At 32.6% G+C, this 16,757-nt stretch overlaps 2 protein-coding genes across 3 annotated transcripts; both read left to right on the forward strand.

Annotated features, from left to right (window-relative positions):
* The first annotated feature begins 7 nt into the window (after positions 1 to 7).
* Positions 8 to 14,580, forward strand: LOC134680684 (uncharacterized). Of its 2 annotated transcripts, none has more exons than XM_063539828.1 (9): positions 8 to 136; positions 4,154 to 4,548; positions 6,019 to 6,244; positions 6,986 to 7,156; positions 8,895 to 9,054; positions 9,430 to 11,076; positions 11,706 to 11,809; positions 12,540 to 12,687; positions 13,670 to 14,580. In XM_063539828.1, exons 2-9 carry the CDS (start codon positions 4,298 to 4,300, stop codon positions 13,798 to 13,800), a joined length of 2,838 nt encoding a protein of 945 aa, XP_063395898.1. In that variant the 5' UTR covers positions 8 to 136; positions 4,154 to 4,297; the 3' UTR covers positions 13,801 to 14,580. The 2 variants fall into 2 exon arrangements, with proteins under 2 accessions (XP_063395898.1, XP_063395899.1); XM_063539829.1 differs by having other exon boundaries at positions 9,430 to 10,964; positions 11,702 to 11,809.
* Positions 19 to 4,147, forward strand: LOC134680686 (tRNA-specific adenosine deaminase 2-like). The gene is made up of 2 exons (XM_063539831.1): positions 19 to 103; positions 3,496 to 4,147. The coding sequence occupies exon 2, from the start codon at positions 3,509 to 3,511 to the stop codon at positions 4,031 to 4,033; it is 525 nt and encodes a 174-aa protein (XP_063395901.1). The 5' UTR covers positions 19 to 103; positions 3,496 to 3,508; the 3' UTR covers positions 4,034 to 4,147.
* Positions 14,581 to 16,757: the final 2,177 nt, after the last annotated feature.

Genomic DNA, 16,757 nt, shown 5'->3' on the forward strand with positions numbered 1-16,757 from the left:
AATTTCAGTCAAAATCTAGGACGATATAGTTTTCTTTGCCGGGATTTCACGCTGACGGATTTTGGACGCTACTTCAACATTGTTTAAATGCTCAGACAATAGAGTAAGACACAAAGAACAACAATATTTTGTTTAGGTATTTATAATCTTAGTCGTACTTTGAAAATGAACAAAGTCAATTAGTTATCTGATGCAAGGCTCCTTCAAATTTCCATTGCTGAACTGGTTTACCAGGAGATGACCCTTATGTTATAAGTTAATGATTATTAAAGGCATTACATGTACAATCTAAACTGTAAATCTTGGATTCTCTCGTGTACCTGCAAAACTTAATCTCTTGTCTTCACTCAGGTATATATTTATGTTTGAAATGAACAAAGTTACTTATGGGCTTTGCTCATTGTTGAAGGCTGTACGGTGACCTATAGTTGTTAATGTTTGTGTCATTTTGGTCTTTTGTCGATAGTTGTCTCTTTGGCAATCATACCACATCTTCTTTTTTATATGTTATTTAGTTACCAATCTTGATTAAACAACTTATCGGTATTTTGAAATATGCACAGGTTGACCTCAGAATCTGTGCCAGTTGATCTATTGACTTCATACAACAATAACTTTTCCATTGAGGCATCAGGTATTTTGTATTGTGATATCAAATTTTACAGGAACCTTTGTGATGTCCTGCAGTAATACACCTCATCGCTAATGTTGACTGACCCCACCACTTGAACTATAGACACATACAACAATGGGGTACCACGATTTCCTGAGAATTACGAGAAAAACATAATATCCCAAAAACAAATTGATATATCCTGAGAAAAAGATTTTTAATGGTGTTATATAATATAGGTGTTGTACTGCTTAAATTAGTGTAAGTATACACTATTAAGGTTTAAGGCATTCATATTTAATAAAAGTACACGCAATCTTCATAAATTCGATTTTCATATCTTGTATCTTGTAATATCCATCGAATGACAGGACCAAATAACAGCTGGACCCATTGAAAAATGCTAATAACTTTTTCATTTCTCAAAGGATTTATCTAAAATTTATCATTTTATATATCGATGTAAGAAGAAATAAATAGATTTCTTTTTTTAAAAACGTTAGAAAACATGACCCAACCAACGCTGATAATGACAGAGCCAACATTGACAATGACAGGACCAAATAAAAATGCTAATAACTTTTTTTTATTTTTCAAAAGAATTATATCAAATTTGAAACGACAATGACAGAACCAAATGGAGTTCTAATTTCTTTTTTATTTCTCAGAATATTTCTCTGAAATTTGAAATATTATAAAATTAGACCATTGTTTATATACATAAATACGGGAATAATGTAAAAAAAGAAAAAGATAGCGGTAATGTGACCTGACCAACGTTGACAATATCAGCTGATAAACCTCGACAATGACAGGACCAAATGAAAATGCTAATTACTTTTTTTATGTTTCATTAGAACATTCCTTTCAAATTTGAAATATAATAAGATAAGACCAATTGATTATATGTACATAAATATAAGAACAATTACAATACAGGAAAAAAGTATTAAAAGCCGTTGTGGTTATGTGACCTGACCTGGCCGATTAAAGTTCTTAATTTCTTTCTTATTTTCCTAAAATTCTTAAGTTTTGATCCATTTATAATTTATAAGGTATTACTAAAAATAAACCTCAAGAAAAACATCCTTTTTAGTGGGTAAAAACTTGACCTAGCTGACAAAAGTAGGTTGGCGGACAGAAAGTCAATGTTCTGAAAATATTAAAAAAACTATGTGATTTTAATTACTGTCATCACAAACTTTATTGGATGGATCAACTTATTTATGGCTTAATTCACACCTTTTGTTTGTTACCTTATAATTGTGATTAAAAGTGTCAGATTATGACCGGTGATTAAACCATAAAAAAACTTTTTCTCTGGATATATCAGCTTGTTTTGGGGATATCACGCTTTTTTAGTATTTCTCGGGAAATCGTGGTACCATACAACAATCACTTTTCCATTGTGGTATCAGATATATATTGTTTTATGAGTTCAAATTTTTCAGGAACCTGTGCGATATCCAGTAATGGCGGACAAATAGCGATAAGGTGTATGCATTAGCATAATTAATAAGATAAGATATATTAAAAATAAGAGAAACTTTATTAACCAATTTGGACCATGAGGGACATGATATTAAAAGTATAGGGTCTGTTTGCTCTTGAAACACATTTGCATCCACATTTCACCCCTGGGTCTGATTGCACATTTTTTTTTATTCAAATACAAATAGAATTTTTAGATGTTTTTAAATTAAATATTTATATTCTCCTGAATAAAAATTCATGATTTTTAAAAAAAATTAACAATGTTTAATATATTTTTTGCAATTAGGGCCTAAAATAAAATATTGTTTGTTTCCCCAATCCCAACCGACCCTGCAAAAACGGTCAGACTCATACATTTTTATTGTCAAAACTAAGTTTAATATTATTTTATTCATTTCCCATTTTCAGGCTTGCCAGATCGACTGATATTGTTCCAGCTTTTGGAAAAAATAAAATTATTTCCTTACCTATCTACCCACATCTGGCTTGGCAGTATTGGGATTGGGGAAACAAACAATATATTAATTTAGGCCTAGATGATAAATTATTAATCATTGTTAATTGTGAATTATTGAAAATTACTGTATTTACAAAGCTAGTTGGTATAATCCTTCAATGTGTTATAGCTTGTTAGGAGTAAATTCAATGAAGATTTTAAATGAAAGACATGAAAGATTATTATTTTTAACTGCTTGTGACGAGTTTGATAGCTGTTGCCCAATTTTACATGTACTAGTAGAAACATGTGACTTAGTCTTTTTATGTGTTTTCTTTGCAGTAAGCATTAAAAAAAACACCAAAAAAAGAAAATATCAGCTTGAAAACGTTATAAATGAAATATAGGACTATATATACATTACCATCTTGTAAGCACATTCACATGTACAATTCTTGCTAGATGTTTTATAAAACTCATATCCTAGGTTCATATCATCAATGTCTTGGACAAAATGGAAAATCAGTGCAAATCAACATTTTGAATAAATTAAAGAGTTATGCCCCTCAGAAATATTAATTACATTAGAAAGCCCATTGCATTTGCTCTATAGCCTTTATTCTCGAAGACATTTATAAAATGTTTAGAACCAAGTCAACAGTATTTTAAGTTGGACATTAAAAATCTGTTCTTGTATTCATATTCATTAGAATAATTTAGAATCTGGTAGCTGAAAAATTTAATTTTTTAATTCTCAAGGTCAAGAGGGGCATTGACAGTTTGTTTATATTTTGTGATTAGGTTTGTCGATATTTAATATAGATTATTATTATTGATGTATTTGCATTGATATAAAATTCTCTTGTTGAGAGCTCGAGTTGTCTTATTGGCATCCTTACCAGTATTTTTATATGTATATCTGAGAGTAAAGAACAAAACATAAATTTTACAGCATAGGTAATAAAATGGTAACAATGGATAAAGAACATATTGCATGGATGGAAAGATCATTTGACCTTGCAGAAGAGGCATTAAAATCAGGAGAGGTTCCTGTAGGATGTTTGCTAGTGTATGATGGGAAGGAAATTGCTGTAGGCAGGAATGAAGTGAATGAAACCAAAAATGCCACAAGACATGCTGAAATAGTTGCCATTGATAAAGTTTTAAAATACTCAGAAGAAAATGAATTGGATTCCAAAGCAGTTTTTAGACAGTGTGTTCTATATGTGACAGTTGAACCCTGTATTATGTGTGCTGGAGCACTTAGACAAGTGGAAATCCCCTTAGTTATTTATGGATGTGCTAATGATAGATTTGGTGGATGTGGATCCATCTTGCCAGTTCATAGTGCAGAGTTACCTTCCCTTGGACCATCATTACAATGTATAAGTAATGTGATGGCTGAACGAGCAATACAGTTACTCAAAGACTTTTACAAGGGGGAAAATCTGAATGCCCCAGAAAATAAACGTAAAGTTAAAAACAGTTAAACAAAAAAGTAGATCAACATAAATAACAACATGAACAAAAGACATATTTGTGAGCTTTGCTCTAAATGCATTAAAATGATTCTTAATAAATCATTGAAAATATATTTTTTTTATTTGTAGACAATTAAGAGGAGAAATCCTTCCAAATCTGATTTTAAAATGTTTGGTTCATGTACATTTAACATAATATTAGTGTGACACACACGGTGTCAGGAATACTTTATACATATTGATGAAATAATTGGAGAAGAGTATTGTGTAGAAATGGCCTTAAGAGCAGTTAGACAGCTAGTGAGTAGAGGAAAGACTAACTTAGCTAGAATTAATGACATTACAAATCCAGCATCTACAGAAAAACGTGAAAGACTAGTTATTCTTGGAACCGGTTGGGGAAGTTATAGTGTATTGAAGACAATAGATAAAAACAAATTTGATGTGATAGTCGTCAGTCCAAGGAACCACTTCCTGTTTACACCATTGTTATGTAGTACAACTGTGGGGACTCTAGAATTTAGGTATGTTGTAACAATGTCTGAAAGTCTGATGGTAATCAACTATTTGTGAAAAGGGAGATAAGCACATATATATTATCCATATTTTTACCTTTAAACTGAAATTACAGTAGAAGGTTGACACTTCAACAAATAATGAAAAATCTTTTTTGCTAAAAAATATTCCACAATCATTAACTTGGATTCAAGTATTTATGATATAGGTTTTGTTATAAGCAGAGTTTGGAAAATGGCTACACAAAATTTGTAAACATTAAAATATTTGCTTCATTTATGTCAAAAGACATTTCCCAATTATAAATATCATATATTGAAAAATAGAACACAATCAATAATATCAATATCTGAGAAATGTTGGCTGCAAAAAAACCTCAGTTTGATAGAAGAAACACAATAATCATAATTTATGAAAAATGTACATGAATACAAAATACATTTGAACCAACAAGCTCCAGACACAATAATAATACAGAAATGTTGGATTTATCACCTTCAGGATGATGAATAGCTATAATAGGGTTTCACAAACGTGATGAATCAGTCTACATGTATATCTAAATAAATATCATGATTGTATCACAAAAAGGCTCAATTCACAAACTTAATATTTATTATATCTTATAAAATATGAAAAAAAATGGATTTGATTAATATGCATTTATCATATATTTAGTACAAAATACAGCTATTTTGTATATATCTAATAAAGGTTCTTTTTCCCAGTCTGTATCACCTACCCTGTATCGCATACCCCGTATCGCATGGCTAAACCTGTATCGCATACCCCGTATCGCATGGTAAAACCCGTATCGCATGCCTTTGTTTTTTTTTTTTTTTTTAAACTAAATTCAGTTTTTTTTGGGTTTTTTTGCTGAAGATTTTTTTTTTTATAAAAATAGGTCAATTTTTTTAATGACGTCATTGTTTGGTATGTAACGTCACGAACATCAAGTTTTCATATTGTATGTGACGTCACGAACATCAAGTTTTTACAACAAATTTTTTGGCACACTAAATGCAACTATAAAAAATACAAAACACTCAAAATTATAACAATAATAAATCAAAATATATTCAAAACAACAGATTGTAAGGTAACCTAGGTGCTTCGTATAAATAATTGAGCAGTTATTTTAAAGCTTTGAAACAAGACAAAAGCAGAATTGAAGGTAACCCAGTGCTATGGATCAGAAAACAGTTCATATAATATAAAACTCTTCTGTTGAAATATATGATAAAGCGTATAATACATGGCAAAATCCATATCACATGCCGTATCACCCTCGACCAATATCATCCCTTGGGCCTAAAGGCCCTCAGGCTGATATTGATGTCTCGGGATAATACGACATATGATACGGATTTTGCCATGTATTATTCTCTATACAATGACATAAAGAATGTAAAGATGATAAAATTCCCAGTTGTCTTCTGTTGACTGTTGATCTAGGTCATGTAATGTTATCATTTCAGATCTGTGATAGAACCTGTTCGGAACACAATATTTCGTCAGCCTGATCATTTCCACTTATCATTTGCTACAAAACTAGATATTGAAAATAAAAAAATACATTGTGAGAGTGTACTAAAATCTGAGCTTAAGTATACCATAGACTTTGATAAATTGGTGATTGGTGTAGGAGCTTTGAGTAATACATTTAATGTGCCTGGGGTTCAGGAACATTCCTTCTTTCTCAAGGTAAGATTGTTTTCATAGGCTGATCTATGCCCCCCCCCCTTTTTGTGGGAAAAATTTGGTTGATTATATAGGGAATCATTGAAGCATGACTGGAGTGGCTCCCCCTTAGGTCAGTCAGCGGGCCCCCACTTAGGAAAAGTTCTGAATCTGCCACTGGTGTTATGATTAGTCCATCATGTCTTAGTCTTGTCTGACCTATTCATCTCACTGAACAATTACACTATATTTGAAAATACCTTTGAAAGATCATTATATATATATAAATAATATTTACTTTACTTCAACTCACAAGTAACAATTCAGAACTATCAGCCCTTGTAGCTGTACTGAAACACTGAAACCTTAAATAGATTTTTCTTGACCCATATATGTAGGAACATATTTAAAAATACGTTTCTTCAAGTAAAAAATGTATTAGAAAAAGAACATACATGACATATAGATTTTCCAAAAAAATTCTGAATGTATAAAAATTAGATACAATGTATATTTGAAAAGAACACTTCATAAGTTTTATGCGTCAGAAGTGCTTTTCTGGATTTTTCTTCATCTGGAATGCTCAATGCCAAATGTTTAAAAGCCAAGGATGTATAAGAACAGAAACAGCTGAAGTCAGAAGGGCTTTATGACAAAAAAGAATCTAAAAAAAATATTGATTACAAAATATTTGATTTTTTTTTTCAATGAGTATTATTGGGAAGATTTAAAAAGTCTTTTAATTTTAACTTTTCTAAATTTCAGGAAGTAGCTGATGCAAGGAGAATTAGGAACAGAATATTAAAGAATTTTGAGTTATCAGTACAGCCCGGCATAGAAGACGCAGAAGCAAATAGGCTGTTACATACTGTTATAGTAGGAGGGGGCCCGACTGGTGTGGAGTTTGGAGCAGAACTTTATGACTTTGTAGAACAGGTACAAGCCATTTAGGTGATAACTGTATTGTATTTTAAGCTCCGACGGCATCAATTGGCGATTTGATGGTCGCAAATTAAGTTTACTTGCAACGCGTTAGTTGAGACAGTAAACGGGTATTTGCGACCATCAGATCCCCAATTGATGCCGTCGGAGCTTAAAATACAATATTGTTATCTCCATTCTAATGAAACTAACAGAAAACAACGTTAAAACATGTACTTAAAATCTGTCATATGCCGTCTGCGCTTGCGCGTACATCCCAAAGCATCAACTGTCAATTGATGCCATTTAAATAAGTGACGTTATCTAATCAAAATGAACGTTACAAACGTTGTTGCATTAGAATTATTGTTTAACCCTGTTAGAGTGGGGCGCTAATATTTGCTGTGGACACAATTTCGCCGTTTTATGATTTTGAGGTGTAAAAACTTCAAAGGATGGTGGAAATGGAAGAAATATGCTGGTTAAATATATTTTTATAACAAATATGGTTATTTTTTAAAATGAGACAAAATTTCAGCACTAACCGCACAACACCGAAAAATGTACAACAATTTTCAACCAATTTTCTAAATGAAAAAAAAAAATTCAAAGAAGTATTTCTAAGTTCTTTTCTTGACTGATTGCGCAAAATTTCAGTTTTTTACACCTTTCAAATGTCTGCTATTCATCTATAATAAAATTTATTTGATAAATATTGTTTAAAGCTGCAGTTATTTGGTTTTGAATAGATATGCAAAAACGGCGAATATGTGTCCCCCGTATCAAAAAATTAGGAAATTTCAAACACCCTTTAGTCACACTTTTCAGATAATTTTTCTCAAAACAAACAGGTTTTCAAGCTAAGAACAATTTGCATTTGAAGTTATCTTCATATAGAAATATCAATATACTTCAAAAACATAAAGACCTGAACATAAACTGAAGAAAACATGGAAAGATATGGCAAAAATGAGCACCCCACTCTATATTTTGAGCCAGTTTAAAGTCAGGAGCCTGTATCCTTTGTTAATCTTGTATGTTTTTTAATTTTAGATCATTTATTTTGGAGTTTAGTGTGTCGTCCATTTTCACTGTACAGTACACATTTTTATTTAGGGGCTAGCTGATGGCCACCTCTGGGGGTGAGAAATTTTCTTGCTGCATTGAAGACCCATTGGTGGCCTTTGACTGTTATCTACTCTTTGGTCGGGTTGTTGTCTCTAACATATTCCCAATTTCCATTCTTAATTTTGCATAAAATATATATATAAAATATGCATCAATCATGTCAATAGGTTGATGAGTCAATAACATATTTTTTTGAAATCTTGAACTGTATACAACAGCAAATATCAAAGTTAAATAGAAGTTAATTTGAATATGGAATTTGATGTTATTGCAAACAAAAATTCCCCACAAATTATATTCATAGACAGGCAAAACTGTGTTACATGTATACTTATTAACGATATCACAGGGTAAACAGAGAGCATAAAATAGCAAGCTCAATATATTATAAGATATTATAAGAGTCAGATATTATAAGAGTAGATTACCAAGTATCTCTAATCAGTGCATTTGTAGTGAAAGAAAAACAATTTTATTATTTAATTTGGGACTTTGAGTGTCTCAGATTATTGCATTTACCTTTTACTTTACTTTACACAATTCTTTATCCACCCTTTATTCATAGCTTATTTTTAGAATTGCTAAATTTGCAAACATTATAATTAGTACCATACATGTTTTCTAGGATATCTCCCGTCTGTACAAGCAGAAGAAACATCATGTGAACGTTACACTGGTAGAATCTAATCAGATCCTTGCTTCATTTGATGAAAGTCTCAGGAAATATGCAGAGAAAAAGATCAAAGAAAGAGACCGGTTTCAACTGGTCAAGTCAATAGTAACAGGTAAAACAGAGTTATCATAAAGGAATATCTTGTGCAACATGAATGTTCCAGTACATTACAAAAATCACCAAAAATTGGCAGTCTGTCTATTCAAATTTATATTTTAATATATGAGGTTCACATGACAGTCAGCAATTTCTAGAGGTCATGTCAACAAGAAACAAGATACGTTCATTATGATTTTTGATGGAACTTAGGTAAATTAAACATGTTTTCGTCATGTTGAAAAGTTGAGTTAATTAGATTGGCATAATTTTGCACCTAATGCTTCTTTACGATCTTTACGATCTATGCATACATGCATATTTAAATTTTATTAAAAAAATCTTGTTTCAAAGGTTTCAAAAGAATGTTAATCAATGTATTTTGTTTTAGAGGTGAAAGAAGATTGTGTTACATTAAGTAATGGAGAAACAATCCCATGTGGTATGGTTGTATGGAGTGGTGGTATAGCTCCCAGACAGTTTGTTAGTGATTTAGATCTGAAGAAAAATAAACAAGGACAGGTAAGTAACGGAGAGACAATCCCATGTGGTATGGTTGTATGGAGTGGTGGTATAGCTCCCAGACAGTTTGTTAGTGATTTAGATCTGAAGAAAAATAAACAAGGACAGGTAAGTAACGGAGAGACAATCCCATGTGGTATGGTTGTATGGAGTGGTGGTATAGCTCCCAGACAGTTTGTTAGTGATTTAGATCTGAAGAAAAATAAACAAGGACAGGTAAGTAACGGAGAGACAATCCCATGTGGTATGGTTGTATGGAGTGGTGGTATAGCTCCAAGACAGTTTGTTAGGGATTTAGATCTGAAGAAAAATAAACAAGGACAGGTAAGTAACGGAGAGACAATCCCATGTGGTATGGTTGTATGGAGTGGTGGTATAGCTCCCAGACAGTTTGTTAGTGATTTAGATCTGAAGAAAAATAAACAAGGACAGGTAAGTAACGGAGAGACAATCCCATGTGGTATGGTTGTATGGAGTGGTGGTATAGCTCCAAGACAGTTTGTTAGGGATTTAGATCTGAAGAAAAATAAACAAGGACAGGTAAGTAACGGAGAGACAATCCCATGTGGTATGGTTGTATGGAGTGGTGGTATAGCTCCCAGACAGTTTGTTAGTGATTTAGATCTGAAGAAAAATAAACAAGGACAGGTAAGTAACGGAGAGACAATCCCATGTGGTATGGTTGTATGGAGTGGTGGTATAGCTCCCAGACAGTTTGTTAGTGATTTAGATCTGAAGAAAAATAAACAAGGACAGGTAAGTAACGGAGAGACAATCCCATGTGGTATGGTTGTATGGAGTGGTGGTATAGCTCCCAGACAGTTTGTTAGTGATTTAGATCTGAAGAAAAATAAACAAGGACAGGTAAGTAACGGAGAGACAATCCCATGTGGTATGGTTGTATGGAGTGGTGGTATAGCTCCAAGACAGTTTGTTAGGGATTTAGATCTGAAGAAAAATAAACAAGGACAGGTAAGTAACGGAGAAACAATCCCATGTGGTATGGTTGTATGGAGTGGTGGTATAGCTCCCAGACAGTTTGTTAGTGATTTAGATCTGAAGAAAAATAAACAAGGACAGGTAAGTAACGGAGAGACAATCCCATGTGGTATGGTTGTATGGAGTGGTGGTATAGCTCCCAGACAGTTTGTTAGGGATTTAGATCTGAAGAAAAATAAACAAGGACAGGTAAGTAACGGAGAGACAATCCCATGTGGTATGGTTGTATGGAGTGGTGGTATAGCTCCAAGACAGTTTGTTAGGGATTTAGATCTGAAGAAAAATAAACAAGGACAGGTAAGTAACGGAGAGACAATCCCATGTGGTATGGTTGTATGGAGTGGTGGTATAGCTCCCAGACAGTTTGTTAGGGATTTAGATCTGAAGAAAAATAAACAAGGACAGGTAAGTAACGGAGAGACAATCCCATGTGGTATGGTTGTATGGAGTGGTGGTATAGCTCCCAGACAGTTTGTTAGTGATTTAGATCTGAAGAAAAATAAACAAGGACAGGTAAGTAACGGAGAGACAATCCCATGTGGTATGGTTGTATGGAGTGGTGGTATAGCTCCAAGACAGTTTGTTAGGGATTCAGATCTGAAGAAAAATAAACAAGGACAGGTACAGTAATAAACAGAATGTGAAACATATAGTTATTAATAGAATAAGTTTGGGCAATCAAATAGGACAGCAATCCACAAGGACAAAAAAAACAAAAAAAACGAATAGATATCTATTCTGGAGGTCACTATGCAGTCTTCAAAAATAAACATGTGCCCATGCAATATTTTAAGCTCTAATCTGTCTCAAGTTTAAAACATTGTAGATATATTTATTATAAGCATAGACTTTATCAAAGATCTGCCATCAATTCCAACAGTTTCCTAATGGTTAGAAAACATTAAGATATAAGGAAAGAGCTCCACTAAGTTAGTTAATGACTTTGAACAAGCCTACTGACATGTGGTAAATCTAGTTTTTGATCATGTCAACTTCCTATTTTTTTTAACGTTGATTAGTTGATTGACAAAAGGAACTTAAGAAAACATAAATTGCAATCAGATTAGAAAAAAATTAAGGCAGTTTAGGTAATACTAAAGTCATTATAACACATTGGGTCATCATAAAGGTTTTCATTTCAGGTAGTGACAGATAAATACCTGCATGTCTTAGGTGATGACAGTAAGAGTGTGTTTGCAATAGGAGATTGTGCTGATATACAAGACATGCCATTACCATGTACTGCTCAGGTATATAATAATAACTGACATACAAGACATGCCCTTACCATGTACTGCTCAGGTATATAAAAATAACTGAAATACAAGACATGCCCTTACCATGTACTGCTCAGGTATATAATAATAACTGACATACAAGATATGCCCTTACCATGTACTGCTCAGGTATATAAAAATAAATACAAGACTAATGGGATGTGGTATGATTGCCAATGAGACAACTATCCACCAAAATTCAAATAAAGTGGATTTAAGCAATTATAAGCAAACATATGTCCTTTCACAATGAGGAAACCCATATAGTTAGCTGTAAGAGGCTTCAGTGGTTCCCTATATAAACAACCAAATTTTTTCCCAAAAAGGGGGAGCCGCGGCCCCCTGTCCCCCTAAATCCGCCTCTGTTAGCAATCAAATAATTACTATATAATGTAAGGTATGATAATAGAGTGTGTTATTTTTATCTTGTATAACAAGTTCATTTCCTATTATATACTGTAGATTTATAATTTTTTTCAGGATTTCAAATTTTGTTGATTTCTTGGGGGAAAATTTTAAAACAGAAAATTGAAATATACAATAAAGTACAAATTTTCTTTAGCTTGAAACAGACTTAATCAACACTACAAAATCAAATATCCATGAAGAGAAATATTTCCAGCAATATATGAAAATTAGTATCAACTGAAACAAATAAACACACAGAACATGTACATATCCAATGGTGTTTCTTTTATTTAAGGTAGCAGAAAGAGAAGGCAGATATTTAGCTAAGATGTTAAATCATGGTAAAGAGTTTGCTGAACCATTTGAATTCCAGAGCATGGGCATGCTGGCTTATATCGGGAAATATCAGGCCCTTACAGATGTTAAACAAATCAAAATGCAAGGTAGAAAATTCAATATCAATTGTATGATAGGAAGTTAGATTTGGTGTTCTTTCGTATTGAGTTTCACTCTTTGTAAATGCTTTTGCATGCAGTAATGTTTGCTATTTACTTGATGTATGTGAGTGGTTTGTATTTCCTTCTTTCATACTAAGAATCATATATCTAGGATATAATACATTTTGTGGAAGAAAAATAAATTCTAACAAATTTGATGCAATATTACTCTACTGGAAAGAGTATATAACAAAAATACTAAACTCCACGGAAATCAAAAATCCCTTATCAAATGGCAAAATCAAAAGCTCAAACACAGCAATGAATGGGAAACGACTGTCATATTCCTGACTTAGTACATGTACAAGCATTTTTTTCATATAAAAAATAGTGAATTAACCCTGGTTTTATAGCTAGCTAAACCTCTTGCTTGTTTCACAGTCATATGAAATTTCATTTTATTGACCAATTGTGTGAACCAAAAAAACAGGCATAATACGTAAAATGTAAAAAATTGGGTTACAGTGGTCAATATTGTAATAATTTCATCACTATAAAAACAAACAAAATGGCATATAGACAAAGCATTTACACATAGATAATGATTACCGGTACTCATAAATATATATATGAGGGGGGATATGATCTTTATCAGGACTCCGGGATTGGGTGTTTTTAAGCTGTGGATTTCAGGATTGACCCTTTCGGGATCTGGGAATCAATTTTTTTGGATTTCAGAACGTCAGGATTTACTTTATTTAAATTCTGGACCTCGGGATTTCATTTTTGTAAGTCCGGGATTTCGGGATAAGGACCCCTCCTATCCCCTCATACATGTATTACATAAAAAAAAAATCAGACCAAACACATCATTGTATTTTATGATTGAAGATCTTTTTTTGTTTTGTCATCTAATGTTTGCGCACTTATAGCTTTGAAAATGAAATACCGATAGTAGAAATATAATGACATAATGTATTGTTCCTAGGTTTTACATCATGGATAGTATGGAGATCAGCCTATCTAACAAGGTTAGGAAGTTGGAGACTGAGGATGCAGGTTCCAATAGACTGGCTTAAAACTTTGATATATGGTAGAGATATATCTAGATTTGATTAAAATATATGGACTGGCTGTTAATTTGTCTTAGATTTGAATAGAACATGTATCAATGGCTACTATTTTTAATGCTTTTAGGTAGAATTTTGTTAGAATTGAATGATACTAATGACTGGTTTTGACCTCACCTGGTCCAAAGTTATAGTCATCATATTGTTATGTGTTTACTTTTTTACATTGGGTAGAGGTATAGGGGGAGGGTTGAGATCTCACAAACATGCTTAACCCCGCCACATTTTTGCGCCTGTCAGGAGCCTCTGGCCTTTGTTAATCTTGTATTATTTTAATTTTGGTTTCTTGTGTACAATTTGGAAATAATTATGGCGTTCATTATCACTGAACTAGTATATATTTGTTTAGGGGCCAGCTGAAGGACGCCTCCGGTTGTGGGAATTTATCGCTACATTGAAGACCTTTTGGTGACCTTCTGCTGTTGTTTTTTCTATGGTCGGGTTGTTGTCTCTTTGACACATTCCCCATTTCCATTCTCAATTTTATTGTTGTCTCTTTGACACATTCCCCATTTCCATTCTCAATTTTATTACCATCATCGTCTGTCTTGACCTTTAATTTTTGCAAAATATTTATCTCTGAAACTAGACCAATTTTAACTTAACCTTCATCCTGAATGATTCTGATGGTATCAAGTATAAAGTTTTGTTTTTGTTCCTTTTTGTTCCTTTTTGTAAAATGTGTTTATTGTCCAGTGGGGGATCCCTTTTTTTGGCGGACCAATGTATTTGAATGGAACATAAAGTTTGAACCCCCCTTTTGTCCTGGGTTGGGACCCCCCCCCCCCCCCCCCCCCCCTTCCTTTTTAAAATGGCTGGATCCGGCACTGTTGTCTAATACCTTAAAAACAATAACAATTCAAGAAAATCTTACATTCTTACATGGACAAAAATGCACAGAATTTCACTATCGTATCTCCTTCCTATTTACACTGAAATTACCAGGTATCTTTTCTATATGATATTGCCATTAAATTGTGATTCTTTACTAGATTCTATGTTGTTGCCTATTATCTTGAAAACTAAAATGAATATGTAAATAGAAATGATAAACAGCAAAAAGGATCAACATTTCAAGCTCTACTAGTACTGGTTAGTCAATATGACTGACACTATTGGATGATAACTTATTGTACCAATTATTGCCTTTAAGGCCAAGTTCAGATGGATATCTAGAGTAGATAGGATTGACACGGTCATATATAACACCTGTTATGATTGGATATAGCTTTCCCCCCATTAGAACTCAATGAGCCCTGGGTTGTGGCAGGGTTACTAGAGATCGACTCAATATCCCGGATGTTATGACGTCGATCCAATCAAATTTGAATGTAAACATATTCAGAGTAGGGGCCTTGTATTTCCGGTAATCTAGAGTCCTTACTCTTCAAAATTATTTACTGTTCATATGGAACTAGAGTCAGTACTCGAGTTCCATCCGAACTTGGCCTAAATTAATATATTTTTGACTAATGCCAGTTTTTGTCTATAATTGTAAAAATACAAGTGAGCAATTCAGGCTCTTTGGAGCCTCTTGTTAAATGCTTGTCACCTGTGCTGTTAAATTATCGTAATTTAGTATTTAAATTGTTGCATTTTAACCTGAATAGTGTTAAGTATTCAGTTTAACAGTTTTATATTTTGAATAGTATGAAAGGTTTACAATTAAAATGTTATGAAGTCTTATTGTGATAAATATAACTAACAGCTTTGATAAACTGTATAGGAAATAGTGCCATAAATTAATGATATAAAAATGGTTTCGATATGTTATTTATGAAAACATCTAACAATAAAATTTGATTTATAAAGTCTTTTCTGTCAGTTGTGATGAATTAATGATGCTGCTTCTTCTTTAAATGACACAAAAATAAAAACTGAAATTACCAGAAGAAATAATATTTGATTGACGAGATCCCGAACATTTTGGTTCTAACAAGTGATAATAGATTTTTTAACAACATGAAAATGTACGGGTATTATTATTTTTTTATGACAGATCTTATATTTGCGTCTTTGTAGTTTACTTATAAATTTAAAATGTGTGGGCATTCATTTTCCAGTGAAGTTGGTGGCAGCTTTATTTAAAAATAAAATTTTCCTTCAACCAAATGATGTCCTTGTTTTAGTATAGGTCCTTCTCACTGGCAGTTGCCATTGTAATTGTCTCAATGATTGTTTAAATTGTATATTGTATTTCTTAGAAATTTACCGAGACCTATCTGTAATATATGTTTTATTTTATGTAAATAAAAATATAATTTAATGTATATTTCTATTTTACTGCCTAAGTTAGTAAGTAACATTTTGGTTTTATTCTTGAAACAAAGAGCTTCATTTTGTTTCACCACTGTCCGTCATATACATCTATAAAAGGCCCGGAAATGACAATGTAAACCAATTCAGACAAGAAAACTAATAGCCTTATTTATTTTTTAAAAAATGAACGAAAAATAAATATGTAACACATAAACAACAGACAACCACTTACTTGGGACAGGCACTTACAAACATAATGTGGCGGGGTTAAACATGTGAGTGGGATCCCAACCCTACCCTTAACATGGAACAATGGTATAACCGTACAACATAAGAACAAACTATAAAAATCAGTTGAAAAAGGCTTCTCATCAGATGGACAAAGATACAAGTGGACGTGCCAGGTACTTGTACATCCCACCAACAAAAAGACACTTAGGTACAGATCTGAGAGTACTCACAGTAAACTAACAGCTAGTTCAAAGCCACTTGCAGCTAATAAAAAAAATCCTGCATTTAAGAATAAATTATCAATCCTTACACATCCAATGGATTTAGTGTAAAGACGTCATAAAAAGACAGAGAAAAACATAACCTTGTGCAATGCCAAGATACAGATATCGACAAATTGTAGATCCATGAATGTGTATATGTATATTACAAATGTACATACTAGTAATATATATT

Source organism: Mytilus trossulus, chromosome 8, assembly GCF_036588685.1.
Source record: "Mytilus trossulus isolate FHL-02 chromosome 8, PNRI_Mtr1.1.1.hap1, whole genome shotgun sequence".
Taxonomy (NCBI): domain Eukaryota; kingdom Metazoa; phylum Mollusca; class Bivalvia; order Mytilida; family Mytilidae; genus Mytilus; species Mytilus trossulus.